This window comes from Amblyomma mixtum, chromosome 5 (assembly GCF_055824585.1).
Source record: "Amblyomma mixtum isolate Tamu chromosome 5, ASM5582458v1, whole genome shotgun sequence".
Taxonomy (NCBI): Eukaryota; Metazoa; Arthropoda; class Arachnida; order Ixodida; family Ixodidae; genus Amblyomma; species Amblyomma mixtum.
The window spans coordinates 37,153,609-37,174,510 of NC_143016.1; the positions used below are offsets into that span (position 1 = coordinate 37,153,609).

At 49.7% G+C, this 20,902-nt stretch overlaps 1 protein-coding gene across 4 annotated transcripts in view; it reads right to left on the reverse strand.

Annotated features, from left to right (window-relative positions):
* Nucleotides 1-1,550: 1,550 nt before the first annotated feature.
* Nucleotides 1,551-20,902, reverse strand: part of LOC149341799 (phospholipid-transporting ATPase ABCA3-like) — a 47,743-nt gene continuing 28,391 nt past the window's right edge. For 2 of the 4 annotated variants that reach the window (XM_089543998.1, XM_089543997.1), the window contains 8 exons: nt 18,612-18,731; nt 16,389-16,663; nt 14,253-14,618; nt 12,529-12,780; nt 9,306-9,469; nt 7,569-7,742; nt 6,244-6,463; nt 1,551-1,938 (listed from right to left, as the gene is read on the reverse strand). In XM_089543998.1, coding sequence (XP_089400124.1) covers nt 1,786-1,938; nt 6,244-6,463; nt 7,569-7,742; nt 9,306-9,469; nt 12,529-12,780; nt 14,253-14,618; nt 16,389-16,663; nt 18,612-18,731 — 1,724 coding nt within the window. In that variant the 3' untranslated portion in view covers nt 1,551-1,785. Of the gene's footprint in view, nt 1,939-6,243; nt 6,464-7,564; nt 7,743-9,305; nt 9,470-12,528; nt 12,781-14,252; nt 14,619-15,464; nt 15,622-16,388; nt 16,664-18,611; nt 18,732-20,902 lie in introns of those variants that run through there. The other 2 variants (XM_089543999.1, XM_089544000.1) reach the window with 2 other exon arrangements.

The following is a 20,902-nucleotide window of genomic DNA, read 5'->3' on the forward strand; positions in this document are numbered from 1 at the left end:
CATTCATAGGTCCCTGGGAGTGCTCACACCACTCCTTACGCAATGGGGCAGCGGTTGGGGTACACCACTGCCTTGCGATGGCAGGCGCTGCCGCCGGTGGGCTCGTGTGACCCAGGTTGCTCTTCCCAAGCAACCTATCTCTATCAATCATTGATTTAACTGCCGCCTGCCACGGTGGTCAGTTTGCTCACTATCCGGTGGGCAGGTTGTGATGACGCTGCAAAGTCACGTGACCTAGGTAGCCCACCTAGGTTGCTCCTCCGACTGGTGGCTACCTGGGACACCCTAAGCTATCCTATTTTTCGCTCACAACGCCGACGCCAGATTTTCTGAGCAACGGGGCCCTTTAACGCTCTCGCGTTAAAAGACAAAGAATATAAGAAAACTTGTTTTTTTTTTCTTGAACTGCTCCACTCGTCTGCATAGAAGAGCTGCTAACCTGTTCTCTTAGCGCTTCAACATTTCCCAGCTTTGCTAAGGAAGGTCTATCGCCTCATCGCGCGGGATCATACCACAGCATTTGTACGTACAGCATGGCTCTGTAAACGAGATATTCAAAATGTAGAAAAAAAAGTTATGCAGAGTTTAACCACGGTTATGAGGCACCATAGCGTACGTTTGGAAGACGTGTACCATTGTGTACCTTGGGTAGGCATGGTACACCATGTTAACTTGATTAAAGCTATTATAGTGCGCAAGCATTCACAAATCAGGAAGGCCAAATTTTGGCAATGACTCGGGCCAAATTTGGAGGAGGTCGCCATCATGTCGGGCACGCTCAGTTACGGTGGGACATCAATTTGGGTCCAAATCGGCTAAGGACAAGTTTCGGGTGTGGCCCAGGCCAAAATTTGAAAATGACCCGGGCTAAATTTAGAGGTCGCCTTCGTGTCACGCATGCTCAATTATAGTTGGAGATCAATTTTGGTACAAACCGGCTCCAAGGTCAAATTTCGGGAGTGGCCTCGGCCAAATTTTTGCAGATGATCAGAGCAAAATTTGGAGGTGACCAATGTGTCGGGCATGCTCAATTATGGTTGCACATCGTGTTTGGTCCAAATAGTCTTAGGTCAAATTTCGGGGGTAGCCCGGGCCAAATTTTGTCAACTGCCGGGTCAAATTTGCTTGGCACCGTCGTGTAGGGCACGGTCAATTATGGTTGGACACCTGACGTTTAACTGAGGGCTGTCACACCAAGGTCAGATTTGGCATATCCCGGAGATTGACTTTTGCATCTAGTAGATCTGTTGCGCGAAAATGCTGGACGTAGTAGATGGGCTTATCGCGGTCAAGTGAATGTGGGACACACTATTGCTGGGCGTTGAGAACCCGTCCAAAATGTTCTGGCCAGGGTAATCTACTCGTGCTTTCCTGTGTACGTGGTCTTGGACAATATTATTTTTATTTATTTTTATTTTGCCCACACTACTTTATGCATGCGGCCTGTGACAGATTATACGCGCATTACCAACCAGCATTTAATCCCAATGTGCGAGGCTAAAAACGATTCAGCCAAGGCGAAAGATAACACCGAAAGTCAGTTACCGGAAAAATCACTTTTATGCTCAGCCACCAGACTGTGGCCGTATAAATTGCACAAATGACAAAAGGGGCCGCCTTCGAGCAACAGCCCATCCAGCAGCCCCACGTCACGTCGCGGTCGCAGTGACCGTGCGACAAAAGGCGGACACTGTGGCGTCGCCATAAAGTGCTGCGGACGTGCCGTCGCGTAGACGCGTCGCTCCTTACGGCTGCCCACGTAGCGGGTGGAGCACACAGGGCGCCTTATTCGGGCTCCTCGACACCGAAGAGCTTGTGCAGCGCCACGTGTCCAAAGTCGACGATGGACACGACGCCCACGTTCCGCAGCTCGACCAGTTTGGGCTTCAGCAACCTCATCGGGTACAGCGGGTCACGGATCTTGAAGCGGATCACGTTCTGCGGGAAAAAGAGCGCATTTCAAAGCTGAGGCGTATGCTTTGCGAGACCTAACCTGCAACTTAAGATACTGTGCCAGACAAGAAAGCGACAGATGTTGCAACATCATGTTGATAGTGATGTCTGTAAGCTTTCTGAGCGCTGGAAAATCTAACATAAAATGGTTCCTGCGCTCACGGCGATCCGACGGCCACAGAAAATCAGGAACGTGTACCAAGTATTAAAAATTGGGCGGAAATTTTGAATGTTCAAAGGACGTGACGACAGCCGCCCATACTACTGCCGTAATTGATCACTATTTCTGGGCTTGACACATACGGAAGAATCCAGCACTAACTGAAACCAAGGAATGCATAAGGGGAATGTGGTTTTTTTTTTTTTTCAAGGAGGCTTTGATAAGGGTTAAAAAAACGCTGAACAATCACAATCATTTGGGCGATACTATAGAAAGTAGAAGGAAAAACAACCACACCGCTGCTGGGATTCGGACCCACAACCTTCGCCTGCCACGTGTAGTGCTCTGCCAACTGACTAGGGCAACGGCTGTCTCTTCCGGTTTCAACACCCTACACTCCTCACTGCGCATCCATTCCCATGCCCGATTAGACGAATTTACCACACGACACACCGACAACCGCTCCTCCACGGTCCATATTGTATTGGTAACCATTGTAACCAGTATGCCACCCAGGTTCAGGTTCAGGTTACGGCGTACAACGAAGGCGAGGATGTCTGCCCCAGAGAAAGTGCGCTCTATACCTGCTGGTGTAAAGCCTACCGCAATTAGTGGCGCGGCATGTCATCATCATCATCAGCATCACTACGCCCACTGCAGGGCAAAGGCCTCTCCCATGTCTCTCCAATTAACCCTGTCCTTCGCCAGCCGCGGCCATCATATTCCCGCAAATTTCTTAATCTCATCCGCCCACCTAATTTTCTGCCGCCCCCTGCTACGTTTGCCTTCTGTTGGAATCCACTCCGTTACCCTTAAGGACCAGCGGTTATCTTTCCTTCGCATTACATGCCTTGCCCAAGCCCACTTCTTCCTCTTGATTTCAACTAGGATATCATTAATAACTTTTTAAGCTTTCTAAACCACCATATTTTTTCATATATTTGTAAAAATCTGTGGAAAACAATTTTTCTATACCTTGAACTTGGCGCATGATAGCCTTAGCTGCTTATGAGTCATTAAACCCAACACAACACAACGCATGACCAGCGCCCCAAATAACGCCCTTGCCTCTTGACTACAGCGTGCTCCTAACTTCTGCAGATGGGTGTGCTGTCGTCCAGCCGCTGACGCTAGCAGAGCATCACCATCATCATCAGTCTGACTACGCCCACTGCAGAGCCAAGGCCTCTCTCTCCCATGTCTCTCCAATTAAACATTTCCTCTGCCAGCTGCGGCTACCGTATACCCCCGTCCATCCTCATCTCATCCGCCCACCTAACTTTATGCCGCTCACTGCTACGCTTGCCTCCTCTTGGAATCCACTCCGTTATCCTCAAGGACCAGCGGTTATCTTGCCTTCGCATTACATACCCTGCCCAAGCCCATTTCTTCCTCGTGATTTCGACTAGGATGTCATTAACGCGCGTTTGTTCTCTCACCCACTCCGCCCGCTTCCGATCTCTTAACGTTACACCTATCATTTTTCTTTCCATAGCTCGCTGCGTTGTCCTTAACTTAAGCTGAACCCTCTTTGTTAGCCTCCACGTTTCTGCCCCATAGGTGAGTACCGGTAAGATACACCTGTTGTATACTTTTCTCTTGAGGGATATTGGTAAACTGCCATTCATCATCTGAGATAACCTGCCATATGCGCTCCACCCCATTCTTATTCTTCTAGTTATTTCCCCTCTCATAATCTGGATCAGCTGTCACTACCTGCCCTAAATAGACATATTCTCTTACTACTTCCAGCACCTGGCTACCAACTGCGAACTGCTGTTCCCTTGCTAGGCTGTTGAACATTAGTTTGGTTTTCTGCATGTGAATTTTTAGCCCCACCATTCTGCTCTGCCTGTCCAATTCATTGATCATGCTTTGCAGTTCATGTCCTGAGTGACTTAGCAAGGCAATGTCATCGGCGAATCGCAAATTACTTAGGTATGCTCCATTAACTCTTATCCCCAACTGTTCCCATTTGAGGCCCCGGAATACCTCCTGTAAACAGGCAGTGAATAGCATAGGCGAAATCGTGTCTTCTGCCTGACACCTTTCCTTATTGGAATTTTATTGCTGACTTTATGTAGAACTATAGTAGCTGTGCAATTGTTATAAAAGCATGTAAAGTTCGGTAAAAGAAAGGCACAGTAACGTCTGACTCTTGGTGGATACCACAGCAGCCCCTCGGGTTCTTTCACATGCACTGATAACGCACTGGATAAGGTTCTAGCGTTAAACGTTGCCAAGTTCAGTTTCCAATGGCGGCCTGTTCGGAGCCAGAGATACTTAGCGCCCTCCGTAGCGTTCGTGAGGACTTGCCTCGCTCGTCCCCTGTGGTGCTGCTGTGGGATTGCTGCGAGCGCGCTCAGGAACTCGGCGCGCACGGAATTTTCGGCGCGGGTATCCGCTCTCCGCCAGCGGAGAGCGGAGCGTGGTGGCAAAATTTTCCCGCCATTGCGTCCCGTCTGGCATGTGTTTCGTCCTTGCCATAGTGTGGGCGAACGTTCGCTCGTAACCTTGCTGGTGAGTCGGACGACCTCGATTCGTTAGCGTATTTTGTTGCTAGCTGGAGTCATTGTTGCAGCAATATATGCCTGTTTGTGTCAGCCAGAGTGTCGTTACTTTTTTTCCCTCGGGGCAAGGCCCGCCGTGGTCGGCGTGCGCATGTAGCGCGCACGATCACGGGTAGGGCCAGCAGCAGTTTTGAACTGCGTCAGTCGCGGTTAAGCGGGGAGAGCGTATTTATTCCCCTTTCACAACCCCACACGTCACAGTTCTGACCGCCGCCTTGGTCAGTTGCTCCGCAGCTCCTGGGGACTAAGGACCGATGTTTAATAGGTGCATTTATATAGGAGGCTGTGGCCAAGTAATACACCAGGGTGGCCAAATCCTGCGCTAGTAAGGGAGTGCGTTGGTGTCTCTAGTCACCGAGATAAGGCCACCCTAGGACTGGTAATGAAATTCCATCGGCACGCGGATTCCATTGCTGAACCCTCCATTAAGACAGGAATGAAATTCCGTTAAGGAAGGCTGACAAGCAGGGAGACATCATCTCTCAAATACTATTATGCTTATGTTTATGTTTACGGGTTTTAACGTCCTAAAGCGACTCAGGCTATTAGAGACGCCGTAGTGAAGGGCTCCGGAAATTTCTACCACCGAGGGCTCTTTATACTATTCACTGCCTGTTTACAGGAGGTATTCGGAAACCTGGATTGGGAACAGTTGGGGATAAGAGTTAATGGAGAATACATCAGTAATCTGTGATTCGCTGATGAGTTGCCTTGCTGTCACTCAAGGGATGAATAAATTTGCACTAAGATGGCCGCGGCTGAAGACAGGGTTAATTGGATAGATACGGGAAAAGCGTTTGTTTTGCAGTATGCTCAGGCTGATGATGATGACGATAACGAACAACACACTGGTGTATTTTGCACTTCTCTCTCGCATAAAGTTGTCAGGAGACTATAGCCCCGCTTGACGCCTCGGCAGAGCTCGCTTGGCTACTCTGCCAGAGCGCCTGGGTTCGAACCCTGTTGCGGCGGCCGCGTTTCGATGGAGGCGAAACGCATAGGCATCCGTCTGCTGTGTGATGTCAGCAGACGTTAAATATCTGCAGGTGGTAGAAATTATCCCGAAGCCATCCACTACGGCACTTCTTTCTCCCTTGCTTCTTTCACTCCATTCTTTCTCCCTTCCCTCACGGCGCGGTTGAGTTGTCCACCGAGATCGGAGACGGTTACTGCGCCATTTCTTTTCGTCGAAAAGCAAATTTCTGAACGCGGTCTTCCAGCGGCTTAGCTGGTATAGACTCTAGCTGGCGCTTCAGAGCGCAGGGATCGGTGGTGGAGTGGAGACACGAGATTAAGCGCAGAGGGTGTCTCACCCACGGAGAAACACTTGAACCACGCCGTGAGCAAAATAACGAACGAGAGAAAGATGGCAGAGAGGAACCTGCGCCGCAGTGGAGTGCTACGTATTATTCTATACACCACCCGGGCCTCTTTAACGTGCACTCACATCGCACAGCACACGGGCGCTTTTGCGTTAAGGCTCCATCGAAGCGCGGCCATCGCGGCCGGTATTGAATCCATTGACTTCGTTCAACAGTGCGCAGAGGAGCTGTACAATACCTTGTGCCGGCTGACCACCTGCGCCTCGCCCTCGAAGATTTCGTTGACGCGGTGCAGGAAGGTGGCGACCACGGGGGGCTTCTCCTCGGAGCACATGGTCACGGTGACCACCATACCCATGAAGAAGGTGTTGCGCAGGTCGGGCACCGAGCCCATCCACGTGCTCTCACCGCGGCTCAGCACGAAGACGCGCGAGCACAGCGCCAGGCATTCGGGAATCCTGCGGAGGAGAGACGCTAAGCAGGCTGGCCTTATTCCGCCGCCAAACGTCATTTTGCGGCACACTTCGGAAACACGCTTGTCCGAGCAGATAGAACCAATATGAAACGAACAATCGCTTTGCCAATGAAGACAAAGTTTTTAATTGCTGTACTGAAGTTGTAATTGCAGTTGTTCCCACAGAGGCGAACTATTACATAAACAAACTGCTTAAAGAGTCATCGCTAAATTAGTGGTTACTGTGTGTTCTCCTCATATTACCGCTCCTTCATTCGGGATTACGGCGTGTATCTGCATATGCAAGGCATGCTTTCGGAATAAAAAAAAAAAGTTCATTCGTGTCAAGCCCACTTCATTCGTGTTTTTTGCTTGCCTGCTCCTGTCTCTTACTAGCTTTAAAGCTTGATGTAAAAGCAGGAAATACAAGGACAAACGAAAAGCCACTGCTTCCAGTTTTAGTGCACAGGCACTACTCCAGACGTACCAAACACGAGCAAGAATCTTGTTTGTCTTGTGATCCTAATCTCGTCTTGTGCTCCGAACTAACCGGAGCTTACCCGTGTTACTCGAGTAAGCTCGGGCAAGTTCGGAGGAGCGTCGCGCCATCTATAGCCAATGGGAGGAGGGCGTCGCGCCACCTAGGTCACATAACCTTGTGGTGTCATCACAACGTGCCAATAGAATTGTGAGCAAGCTGCCCACCGTGGCAAGTAGAAGTTAAATTAAGGGTTGGTCGGGAGAGGCTGCTCGGGAAGAGCAACATGGGTCGCACAATCCCTACCGGTGCCTGTGATAGAAACAGCCACAGTGGTGCATCGTTTGACCGCTGCGCCACTGCGCTGGTGGTGGCATGAGGGCTCATCGCGCATCTATAAGTCGAGAATGATCAGTTCAGCATATATGGGCACTTACCCTTTAAAGCTATCGCGTCATACTCTTAGGCAGAGCTTAAGTGTCACCGCCAACTGAAGAATGAACACATGCTTTCGCACGTATGCTCGAAAGCCCCACCACTTTTTTTCGAGACGTCTTGTGAAGTCGTGATTGTGCCAGCTATCCCCAAACCAGGATTTCACATTGGCGCCCACTTCCCGTTTGAGACTCACAGGGTGGTGGCGAGGACGACCGCCTGGTCGTTGGCGGTGACAAAGGCGTCCACGGTCTGCCACATCTTGCGCGCCGAGATGGGGTCCACGCCGCTCGTCGGTTCGTCCAGCAGCACCAGGCGCGGGGCACCCAGCAGCGCCATGGCCAGCCCCAGTTTGCGCTGGGACGACCGGCTGCGACCAGGTAACTTCCGTTGGCGCGCCATGTTCTCCGCGCACCCTTTCCAACAATGCCTAGCGCGTTTGAAAGTTGTGTGCTCGTAGAGGTGTGAAAAACCAGCCAACGACACGCTGTCTGAAAGATGTCTGCTTTACAGCGACAGCAGTTAAAAGGCCCATTCCTTGGGTTTAGCGTCGGCGTTGTAGTAGCAGTATTAGGTGTAACCAGATGGTGGGAGTGGGGATACCGTGGAAGGAGGAGGCGAATCTCCCTGACGTCACTCAACGCACCAGTGCGAGTGATACGAACTCAATGGCGTCACGTGTGGCAGCGTAGGTCCTCTCACTCGTAACTCCTTCCACTGCTGTGGCCACCTTCCGAAACACATCCATAGACCTCGTCTTTGACAATCAGGCCTTAGTCCGAAACCTCGAACGCATCTCTTGACATTTCTCAGATCAGAAGGCTTCCTTCATGACTATCAAGGACTGTAAGAGAAGTGCTAGTTGAGAAGTGAGTATGTCTGAAAAATACGAGTGGTCTATAACTGTGCACATATACATCCCTCTTTCAAATTATTTACCTGAATATATCACAAAAGGAAAATACGTACACAGTTGTCACTAGGTCTCGCGTTAGATAGCAGTAACCGTTCAGTGAGTTTTTATTTAAGAAACTGCAAATGGCTTGCAACTAATACCGCCGGCGGCAATATTTAACACCCCGAATAGTTTCTATGGTATAATTGGCGATAAGGGAATCAAATTAACTCGCAGAGTCTCGCCTTGGCCCTAGTTCTCAGACATGGTGGCCGCCGACGTAGCATTGCATTTCATGACCGTGCATGGCAAGAGCCAGGAAGCAACCAAACGATCATGAAGCCTTAGCATGCGGGTTGCTATATGGGCACGGAAAGCCTATGCAGGCGTAGCGCATTTCGGGCCGCGGGTGCACGTACATTTTGCCTCTTGCGGCGTGCGAGCAGTTGCAGCTGCCAGCAGACTGTACGCGTAGCTTGATACAAACTTGTCAGTTAAGCTGAGAATGGGGATAGTACGTTTTGCACATTTAATTGCTGTCGTGCGCTACACTAGGTCGGCATCAACAGGGAGGCTTAAAGAACGATACGAACAGACAAAGGCTTAGCGTCAACTACCAATTCTCACAAGTACGCAGAGCGCAAACTATTAACTGATAGTTGGTAGTTTGTAGTACAACTGTTAATGTCGTTTTTACTCCACCAGTCGCTGTCAGCACGCAGTAATGCAGTATTGGAGGTAACTGATTTCGAATATTGGCATCGAGTTCGGTGCATACGTCTTCACTTTAAGGCTGGTCACATGAAGGCTTATGGAGACCCCCCCCCCCGCCTCTCTCATGAACGTGGAAGAATTGACCAACTCACATAATATCCGCTCGACGTGCTTAGCGAGAACTGCGCCTGCGATCCAGTTCACCACAGATTTTCTAGCAAAAAGCGAACTGTGCACCGGCTCTCCCGTGCCACCAGCGCTACAGCGCCCAAAAGAAGGCTGGCTAAAGGTCCAGGCGCAGACAGCCGAGGAGGAGATGCGTACCAGTAGTGCATCGCAGGCTTGTCGGCCTCCCAGTCTAGTTCCACGAGCCGGAGCACGTGCTCCGCCAGTGGGCGCACGTTCTGCGCGGGCAACAGCCTCAGTGTGGCCAGAAGGTACAGATGCTGGCGGGCCGTCAGCTCGGGCACGAATCCACCGTCGCTAGGCTGTGTTGGGGCAGCAATAAGTTCATGAGCATCTGCTCGCCAATACGCTGTGGGTACTGAGGCACGCCTCAGTGCACGGCTCTCAGCAGCTTCGACCACCTGACCCGCGCTATGACACGCTCCGTGACTATGGCTTTCGGCTGCTGAGCCTAAGGTGACGGGATCGAAGGCCTGACGCTGAGGCCGCATTTCGATGGGGGCGTGATGTAAAGGCGCCTTTCTGCTCTGCTATGTCAGCTGGCATTAAAGAACCCCAGGCGATCAAAATTGATCTGGCTACCCTCTAGCTACCCTCTTTCTGTTGGACATTAAAAGTTTTCCTTTCCTTTCCTTCCCTTCCCCCTTCCCTTCCCTTCCCCTTCCTTTCCCTACCCTTTCCCATTTCCTACCCCTTCTCTTTCCCTTCCCTTTCCCTTCCCTTTCCCTACCCTTTCCCATTACCTACCCCTTCCCTTCCCTTTTCCCCTTCCTTTTCCCTTCCTTTTCCCTTCCTTTTCCTTTCCTTTTTCATTTTCTTTCCTTTCTTCCCTTTCCTTTCTTTCTCTTCCTTTCCCTTCCTTTCCTTTCCTTTCCTTTTTGCTTTCCTTTCCTTTCTTTCCTTTTCTTTCCTTTCCTTTCCTTTTCTTTCCCTTCCTTTCCTTCCTTTCCTTTCCTATCCTATCCTATCCTATCCTATCCTATCCTATCTTCTATCCTATCCTATCCTATCCTATCCTGCTACATGCGCTACTTCTATGGAAAGATTTCTTTTAAAAAATGTTTTCTCGAAAGGAAATGGTGCAGTAACTGTCTCACTTCTTGGTGGAGACCTCAACCAGTGAAACAGGTACTGCGCCATTTTCTTCCCTTAGAAACCAATAATTTTTGTTTTAAATAAGTCCCTCCGGAGAAGTAGCGCATGTAGTAGAAAGCCAAAGTTCTGCAGACACCGAAACAAATCCGACAAGCCAGCGGAGATTCCTGTTCGAAAGAATGAGCTGCACGCAGTTTTTGAGAACACCCAGGAAAAGACGGTGATTTTATTCAGCCGTCTGAGGTTGCCACCGAATTCAACCTATTTTTTAGCTCGGTGTTTACTAACGAAACACCACTTCCCACATGTTTTAATGCTGTGAGTATAAACGCGGTCATGAATGACATCCTAATTACGCAGGAAGGCATTGAGCAAGCTATTGATCGTTTGCCGAGTAATTCAGCCCCCGGACCCGATGACATATGCCCAAAACTGCTCAAGTTAACGAAATCAGTGATAGCTTCCATACTCGTCCCAATTTTTCAGCAGTCCATTGATACAGGAATTGTGCCCGATGCTTGGAAAATCGCACGCATTATACCTATATTTAAATCTGGAGATTCTTCTAGCCTTTCAAATTACAGGCCCATCTCATTAACAAGCATACCATGCAAAATTCTGGAACACATCATATCATCAGCAATAATGAACTACCTCAGTCAGCAGAACTTTTTTTTTGTCAACCAACATGGATTCTTGCGTGGCCGTTCCTGCGAGTCACAGTTATTCGAGCTCGTGGCCGACCTGCACGACGCTGTACATCATTTAATGAGGATTGATGCCGTATTCATTGATTTTGCAAAAGCGTTCGACAAAGTTGCTCATAATCGTCTTATATTTAAACTTAAAAATCTTAACATAAACAGCAATGTTTTGAACTGGGTTGTTAACTTTTTATCTAACAGACAGCAGTTCGTGTCTGCCAATGAATTTTGCTCCGCACTAACCCATGTAAAGTCTGGTGTGCCCCAGGGCTCGGTGCTCGGGCCAATCCTCTTCCTTATCTACATCAACGACATAAGCAGCAACCTCACTTCTACAATTAGGCTATTTGCGGATGACTGTGTTATTTACAGAAAGATTACTGACTCTCATGACACTAATGCTTTGCAATCAGATCTTGATGAAATAGCTAAGTGGTGCGAACAATGGCATACGGAAATAAACGTTTCGTTTATTTCCGTGGAAATAAACGGAAAACGAAACTTGTAACATTTACGACGGCTAGAGTAACTGAACCCATCTTTTATTCTATCGGTAACATGGCCATTGAAAAAGTTCCTGCAATCAAATACCTAGGTGTCTACATTTCTTCTGATTTAACATGGCACAAACACATTGAATATATCACCACTAAAGCATACAAAACCCTGGGTTTCATTAGGCGTACCTTGTACTTTGCAAATCAGGCGACCAAACTTTTAGCATACACAACTTTAGTCAGATCACAACTAGAATATGCCGCTTTCATCTGGAACCCACATCAAGCTTATCTTGCGGATAAACTGGAATCACTTCAAAATAAGGCTGCTAGGTTTGTCACAAGGAAATACGCGCGCTACTCCAGCATCACAGATATTAAATCATCTCTAAATTTAAGCTCTCTTGGAAAGCGAAGACTTGTAACCCAGCTATGTCACTTTCACAAGATGTATCACAATCACTCGCCATTCACAGATTCTCATATCAAACCAGCACATCGCATTTTCCCCCGATTAGACCACTGCTTCAAAGTGCAACCCCAGATAGCTCACACTGAACTTATGCGTCATTCGCCATTGTTCCTTGCCATCTATCACTGGAATAAACTACCTGCAGAAATTGTTCTCGAAAACAATTACGACGCATTTCTTAACAAACTGAAGAGCTTACTCTTTGCTGGCCCTTAATGAAATATTATCAGAAGTGTATTCTTTTTTAGATTGTCTTGAACAATGTGGTCCACGTGTGTGCATGTTTTAAAATACTTTATTTATCCTGTTGTCTTCCCTATTTATCTGAGCTCATGTTTGTTTATGCTTTGTGATATTTTTCACAGTGTTATGTAATACGATTGCTTTATTGTTTTTCTTTAACCCCCTATGTAATGCCTGTAAAGGGCCTTTAGGGTATTTGAATTAAAAAAAAAACAAAGATGAATCGCTAGCTAACCACAAACCAGAGGTGACAAGGCAACAGATCTCGGACTGACGGTTACTGAAATCTCAGACTGACGGTCCCTGCGCACGCGGTACTATTCTCAGCACGAAGAAGGGGGTCCGTTCACCTGGAATCCGACGAGGTTGACGTATCCGGCCCTTCGGGAGCGCAGGTCCTGACCGTAGATGGTGCTGGAGCCCGCCGTAGGCAGCAGCTCCCCGGAGAGCATGCGCAGCGTGGTCGACTTGCCTGAGCCGCTCTGGCCGAGCAGGCCGACGCATTCGCCCTCGCGCACGCTCAGCGACACGTCGCGCACTGCGAACAGGTGGCCGAAGCAGCGCTGCAGGCCGGCCGCCTCCAGCACCACGTTCGACGGGGGCTGCGCGAGGGGCAAAGCGGCGACACTCAGCGCAGACCCGGAAATGTAATGAGTGCTTTTCGAAGCTTTGTTGGCGTTACCTAGTATTAGACACCTTTAGCATACCGTGTACCGTATTACCGTTACCGTTACCGGAATACAGAGAGCCCGCCTACCACCGGTGAGCACTCGCTGATTGGTCCCGATGCTGCAGGCGCGCGTTTATCTGCCGGGTACGTGGCGATCTGGCGTCGTCAAGGCGATTTGCGCGTGCGCATTGGCTGCGCGCTGGCTCCCGGTACTCCGGTACCGGTAACGTAAACACGGTACACGGTATGCTAAAAGTGCCTATTAAGCATGATATGCTTTTAGCTCTCGTTGTAGGCGCACCGCTACTGCCCATGGCACCATTACGGAGGGAGAGCACGGAGGCGAACCTAAACGAACCTTTGGAGAAAATTTTAGCTCACCCGGCCCAGCGCATGCGTCAACAACAGCGTCTTCGTCGTGCAGAGGTGGGCTCAACTATCGCGTGAGTTGACGTCATTACGTAATGCGCTCGAATCCTAGAAGACAGGTTCCGTGGCACCATCCGTCAGCGCGGCCAGCAGCCAGCTCTGATTTGTTGTTCTTTTAAGCGGTGGTCGGCGGAGGCGGTGCCGGCTGCGGCCGGCCATGGCTGATGTCACAGCGTTCTGTATTAGGACGTTCCGGCACCGTCCTCTCTCCTTTGGCAGGAGGAGAGCGCTGGTCGCGCGGGACACCATCCATAAAAAGCGGCAAAAAAAGCCGGGAGCTGTCACTCGTGAAAAACGGCTAAAAGAAGTGGCTGATGAGGGCGCTCTCCAAGACTCGAGTGCGGCGAACAGTATTTATCCGCCGTCTAGGTTACAGTATACGCATTTCGTGCAGTGCACCTCATGCTTACATCTACTCTCGACGGCAAGATAGTGTGAATTTTTACTTTGTGGAGAGCCTGGTGAGATTAGCAGATTGAGAGGTCCCGTTTCATCGATCAACTCGGCTTCGCCCTGTCAACTGCGAGCAGCCCTGGTTAGCTCAGTCGGTAGAGTGACTCCCCAACAGACATGTAGTACCGTGTTCTCGCGCGGTTTTCTCATAAAAGCTGCTCCCTTTGGGGAGGAGGTGGGGATAGGGTGGTCGCTCACCCCCTCGTACTTTTTTACTCGAGAATGGCGTTTACTGGCCATGACTGGAGATGTGTCCAGCCACAAAATTCTTCAGCAATGTCCATTTTTGCTGCGGGAACCAAAACTGAAGTCCGAGAAAATTATCGCCCAAAAAGAGCGCCCGGGTTCTAAGACGGCGAAGGGGGGAAGGGGGGCGCCCTTTTCAAATCCGGCCCTGCGTAGGCTCGCCATAAAATTCTCTCTACAGCTCAGCTACACGTTAGAAGCACGCAGTCTTTTCAGAATGTCATTTAGTTTTTCTATCCCGTTATTCCGACCCTGTCGAAGGCATTTTCGTCGCACCCGAGGCGAAGAGAGAATCTGCTGGCTGGGGGCCGCATTCGGGGACAGGGTCGGCGAGCGCAGGGTGCCGGCCAAGGACGCGGTGCGCCCAGCCGAGCCGGTGATGAGGGGCTGCTGCGAGCCCGAGGCCCTGGCGCCGAGTGGCGACCGCATAAGGCCGCTCGCCTCGATGGCGGCCAGGGCCTTGCTGGTGGCCGCGGTCGCCGGCCGCCAGCGCGCGTTGGTGAGCCGGTGCACCAGCGGCACCAGCACAGCGTCGCCCAGGAACGACAGCAGCAGGCACGCCAGGCCGCAGGCCAGCAGCAGAGTCAGGTCGCCAGCGATGCTCGCCTCGTCCGACAGCAGGTCCTCCCAGCTGGGCACCGGCTGCGGGTATGCCGCCTGTCTAAACACGCGTCTAGCAAGAGGAGAGGACTGCGCAAAACTTGAGACTCGTCGTCAGAAGAAGGCAGTACGCTCCTGTCAACGTCGCTTATTTGCTGTCCTCTCCAGCCCTATTTTCGTCACTGTATAGCATGCCTGATCACCTGGCCCCTCCCTATCTAAAGGTTTCTGCACGAGCGGCGGATATGTAATTTTCCACATCTTTTCCGCATGATTTTCTAATGATATACACAAGACCTCTATTATGTCGTACGGAATCTGTTCGTACTTTTGTACACGTTGTCGATATCGTCTGCACAGACTCCGTAAGTTCCGTACGGTTTCCATGCGAGCCGCACGGAAAGCATACCGAATAATGATGGGAACAGTTGTATGAAACCTCCCACCATGGGAGTGCGAGGCCGGTTGGAAATGTTCCGACTTGCACTCAACATGTACTTTGTTTTAGTACGAAAGCTCTACCTCACTAGCGATCCTGAAAAGCCGATGGGTCTAGCCTCGACCTTTGGCCCATGACCTTTGAGCTTTGAGATGAAATGACGTGGATACGGTGTGGCTAGGGGAAGGCCTCTCGCTCTTAATACTAGGTTTACGGAGTTACAACCCTTTCAATTTTTTAGCTGTGGTGTAATTTTTTCTCGTAAATATTTACCGAGCAAAATGAATGATTTCTGGGGTCTTCTGGGAACACACAGCGTGAACAAATAATTACATGTGGCTTATGAAATGCTCTCAAGCCAAGCAGTTTAGCATGTCGCTTCAATGAAGCTGCTCTCCGCAAGGGGTCTTTGATTACGTCTTTCAAGTCGATTACACCGGAAGGTTCACCTTGATCATGGAACAGGGCATGGAATAACGCTCGAATGCACCACACGCTTATTCCAGTTCCGTGCATCACTGCTGCTGTAGACTGGAGTTTTGTGTTCAGTGCATGTTCGATATTTCCTCTGCGGTCAACCTTATCCTCTCCACCTGTCCTCTCCACCTGTCCCACGAAAAAAAAAAGGAGAACTTGTAGGCTAAAAACTTGGATAACACATAACCAGCATTTAAGAGTGCAATGCAATAGGATTAGACATCTGTCTTGCGTAATAAACGTTATTACTCCTCTTTCGTCAGATTATGCCAACATTGCCACTCTCACACTATATGAGGAATTGGTCATTCTATACTTTAATCTTTTTAAAGGTCAAAGTATTTGAATGGGATTCGAAAATTTTAATCGCCACTAGCCGCGAGTGGTGCGGACAGGCTGCTCACAGTCCGGTGGGCAGGTTGAGATGACATCAAAAGGTCACGTGACCTCTCTCGACCAAAAATCGCGGCCCACTATGGCAGGTGAGGCATCTGCTTTTACGAACGGATGGACAGACACCGTCTTTTGTCAACAAATACACGCCACGCTTGGAGGAGGCTACCGCATTTGATCTTTTCGTTGCGTTTTTCTCACGGAGTCCCGATTAGGAGCCTGTGCATTTTATGGATGCTATATTATTATTCGTTGTCTACTACTTTTCATCATCCTCTTCTTCCAAGCTCCACCCGAATGACACGGATCGTCTTATACCTGTATGACCGTATGTATCTGGTGTACGTAGTACGCTTACAAATAGATAGGTGCTCTTCACAAGGTTATTCTCCGCATCATAATGTTATTCAGGTGAGGCGTCTGTCTGTCTGCAGGCACGGACAAGTGAACGTTAAATGAGTTCCACGCGTAAAAAAGTCCCTGAGTCGGCTCGCCCAGCGCACCGTGTCCTTGAGTCCCTCGGCCTCGGGGCAGCAGACGGCCAGCGAGGCCCTCCGCGTCGGCAGCCGCGGCATCAGCTGCTGGCACAGGGCGAGCCGCTGCTCCGTGGGCATCTCGCACAGCTCGCCCAGCGCCTGCAGCCGCAGCAGCCGCACCAGGCTGGCGCTCAGTGCGGCCGAAGGGACGGCGCGAGCCGCCGACGTCAGCGCCCGGCCCGTGGGAGCCGTGTCCGGACCCTCGGCGTCCCACACGAGCTCCAGCATCGTCGGAACCACGCCTGGGAGTGGCAGCGGTTTTATTCGGGAGAGAGAGGTGGAAAAGGGGGTGCGCCGGCCACGGATAACGGCGCATTCAAGTGGGGTGCAGGACGACGGCTAGAGGAATGAGCAGGACGGGAGGAGGGTGGTGAATGCTGGGCACCTCATAGCACTTCTAGGAGGCCTTTTTTTTGGGAGACTGGTCATATTCATTGCACCACGGATTCCGCCGCTAAGTGCATTGGTAGCCAGCACTCATCTGCTGACTTCTTCACATTCTGTCTTCGTTGTGTTAGCGCTGTGCCTCATGGTCCAGAAGGAAGGATGGGACGTATATGTACATTTGTTTAAGTCTGGGTCCCGGACGAATGCAAAGCCTTTTGTCGTAGTTTTGTGTCAGCAAACTGAGGCTTCCTTATCTCCGCTTATTCAGATTTCTCCTTCGCTGCATTATGTATGCTATTGAGTAGCAGCTAGCTACCACCTTTAACAGTTTGCATATACATGTGTCGTTATACAGGGTGTTTCAAATTAATCGACACAGATTCTTTTTTTCAGAGGCGTTAAAGATTTTTTTTTTGCGGCCTGTGACGGTGGACCATGCGGCAAAGCGCACGTTGTTTGCGTGATGAAGCGCAATTAAAAGATGATTTATTAGCTAAAATTAGCTAATAAACTTATTATTTTTTGGTATTTGGTAGCGGGATTAAATTGCGAAATTGAAGACCGTTAACACTGAAGGAAAGTTCAGTTTTTAGAACACCGAAATCGGCAAAGCTGCTCGAGACAAGCAAAGGGAAAAACCTACTTTTGAAAACTCGTTTGGTTGGCTTTCCCAAACTGCGCATTGATCAAATGGCGTTGATCAAATTTCTAATCCTTGAAATACTTATGCAGTTCATGTGTTTGTGAGGTAAAATATGCTTGCATTGTTGCTGTGACAACACCACGCGCTGCGACATCGCTTGATGAACATGCAACGTGGTAAAACCAACTTAAAGAGTGTGCGAAGACATCTTTTTCACGTTCGATATCTCAAACCACACTGCCGATTAGAAAGTGGGCTCACTTTCGATATGGATGGCGCTCAAATTCTCAATACGATATTTAACCTAAAACCAATAAATAAGAAGTTGGCTAGTTTTTTTTTTAATTAAATATTTTTTATTGCACTTAATTACATAAATAATGTCCGTCGTGTCGTACAATCCACTCTGCACAGAACGAACCGACGTACGCAATAATTCGAAACACTCAGTATGTGTATATAGCTCACAGTCTGGCATTGCGGATGTAATGGCGATATGCATGCATTCCCTAAGCATTATTGCTGACGCCTACTCTTCCTCCTCTTGTCGAGGAAGACAGCATCATTATCGCTTCCCTTCAGACTCTGATCAGCATGAAAGCCAGGCACCAACTCCGTCCTTCGTTCGTGCACACTACTTACGCCCGTTAGGAAAAAGCCTAGAATCTCAAATCCCACCCCACTGCGTACCAGATTTTTATAAGTTTGCACCTACATGGGCCTAGAATACGAGTAACACCTGCTTGCGGGATAGAATAGCTTCGTGAAGGGGCGACATTGCTTACCACTTCTGTCGCACCTATACCGCTACCAATTTTACCTACCTTGCGCAGTCTGGTAAGTATACATGACTTTGTTGTGAAATGCTTGCGGGAAGAAAAGCTGCAACTAAATTTGAATTGCAGAAGGCATATGGGATGTAATTTTACTAGCTACGGGACATAAATTTCTAACTTCTGTCGGCACTTAAATTACTACGCATCAGTGAGAGGTCACGGGAGATCAAAGAAGACGGGCTTCTTTTAACTTTATTGCAACTCGTCTGCAAATCATTTACTAGTAATTACCATTTGTCCTATCCAAAATCGCCACTTAACTTCCCTTAGACGCGGTTAGACTCGTGGCAAGGTGTGCAGGCAACAGGACACCGGGCGACTTACCAAATGCGAAGCTGACGAAAATGATGGTGACTTGGCAGCCGTTCGGGAAAACCTTGCTGAGGAGATGCGCGGCAGGAACGGCTGCCACACCGTACGCCATAAAGAGTGCGAGTGCTGCCGCTGCGAGGAGAGGGATGGAACAAAAAAATTGGAGGACGACTTGGTGTGGGTTAGGCTAAAAGCAAATTTGGTGCTCTAGCACTTCTGTGTTCACTTTAGTTGTGTCCGAGGCTCAATTTTCAAGGTGAAGCGAGCATCAGACAACGATCGGTGAAATCCGACTTGAGCTCCACCTTAAAAGACGGTTGGTACCAAATTTTTGTTTCCAGATTTTCCTCTTCCAAATGATGGTTTACGCGTATTTGCGTCCCAAAGCGACTCAGGCTATGAGGGACTCCGTAGTGAAGGGCTCCGGATAATTCGACCACCTGGGGTTCTTTAACGTGCACTGACATCGCGCAGTACACGGGCCTCTAGCATTTCGCCTCCATCGGAATTCGACCACCGCGGCCTGGGTCGAACCCGCGCCTTTGGGGTCAGCAGCCGAGCGCCGTAACCACTGAGCCACCGCGGCATCTTTCCAATGATGCGCTGTTATGAGTGTATCACCATGTGATACTCGCCTACGACCACTAAATAATATATAATTAAAATTCTTCCCGATGCTGTTTGGATTTCGGTTGCTGTAGTGAATCAGGGTTCATATTCCAGGATCTTTTGTGCCTCACATGACCTAAAGGTCAAGAAGACTTCACGCCCATCGTTCGGCTGACAAAACCGAAACAGCTTGAGATAAGAAGTTCACTTATAGCTTATTTAGTGGTCATAAGAGGATACCAACGCGGTGATCCATGTATTCTAATGTTTAACGCATCGTCTCAAAGAAGAAAACACGCAACTAAAATTAACACTGTCACTTAGTTAAAATTACGTGATAGTGTTAATGGGTTAATGCCGACACGAGGAATCGGTCAATCTCCACTTCACATTCATAGATCTCTGAGAGTCTTCATGCCACTCCTGGCGCCGTGGTGCAGCGGTCAAGCGATGCGCCACTGCCCTGCGATGCCAGGTGCTGCCATTGGTGGGGCTTGTGAGACCCAGGTTGCTCTTCCCGAGCACCGGAGAGAGGCTTCGGAAAGAAAAATAGTTTACGCTTCTCTGCGTATTTAAGTACTATAGTAGGATACAACTAAAAAAAACACCAGTTGCTAACAATGGGCCGCGGTATGCGGCATCATGTATTACTCCGCTGACCAATCGCAACAGTACAAGAAAGCCAGCTTTTTAATGTTTGACGATATCAAACAATCCACGTATAAAAAAAATTTGGCTGTGGCTTAGCTAAGGTTAAGCCTGGACATACGTAGCGAAAAGCGCGATAGTGTCTCACACACATCACAAACATGGCCAAACGGGTTGTTCACAATGTCCGACGTAAACACTCTGGACGCACTCGCGCTTTCACCCAGTCTTAACATGTGTTCAGTGTAGCGGTGAGCCCTTGAATCTTCTTCCATGTTTTCCTCCTTCTGCTGCTCCTCACTTTGTTGACTACCAGTGGCCATAGCGGCGGCCATAGCACGTCGTTCGGCTTCTTGGCGACGTCTTTCCGCGATGCGTTCCTCGCGTTGTTCCGGCGTTTCAGATGCACGTTTCGCCTTGGCTCGATCTTTCCTCCGTAATTGGGCGGCCAGCTCCCAGGCGGCTACCTCTGGATCGGAAGAACTCAATTTCTCCGCTTTTCTGCGTCGTTTAACAGCAGCCGCACTTTCCTTGGCTTCTATGTCGAACGCGCCCGCCAGTTCTATTCTCCGTCAAGCGCATTATATGCATGCGGTGCACCCTCCTCGCGCATGCGCAGTAGCGCGCGGCGCATCTGTCGTAAACATGCGGACCGGCTAAGGTCAGGCGGTGGCCGTGGCGAGGAGGCGACGCACATGCGCAGTAGCGCGTGGCGCATCTGTGGGTCAGGCGGCGGAGTCGACGACGGCTGCGGCGTCGACGACGGCTGCGGCGAGGAGGCGACGCACCTGCGCCTCTAGTGACGTCACTTGGTTTTCGCACATGCGCAGAACTGGCGCCTTCCGCACACGCGAAACTGGGCTCTGACCCGCGTAGTGTAGCTTTTCGCTACAAAATTCTAGAGCTCATAGTTTTTTTCTTGTGATAAGTTTCTTGTTTAGGTAACAAGAAACGTTTAATCAGCAGACTACTTTTTCTTCGTGGAATTGTGCACGGAGGCTGAATGTGGGCAGAGCTTCAATGCAGACTTAAATTTTATCCGACTA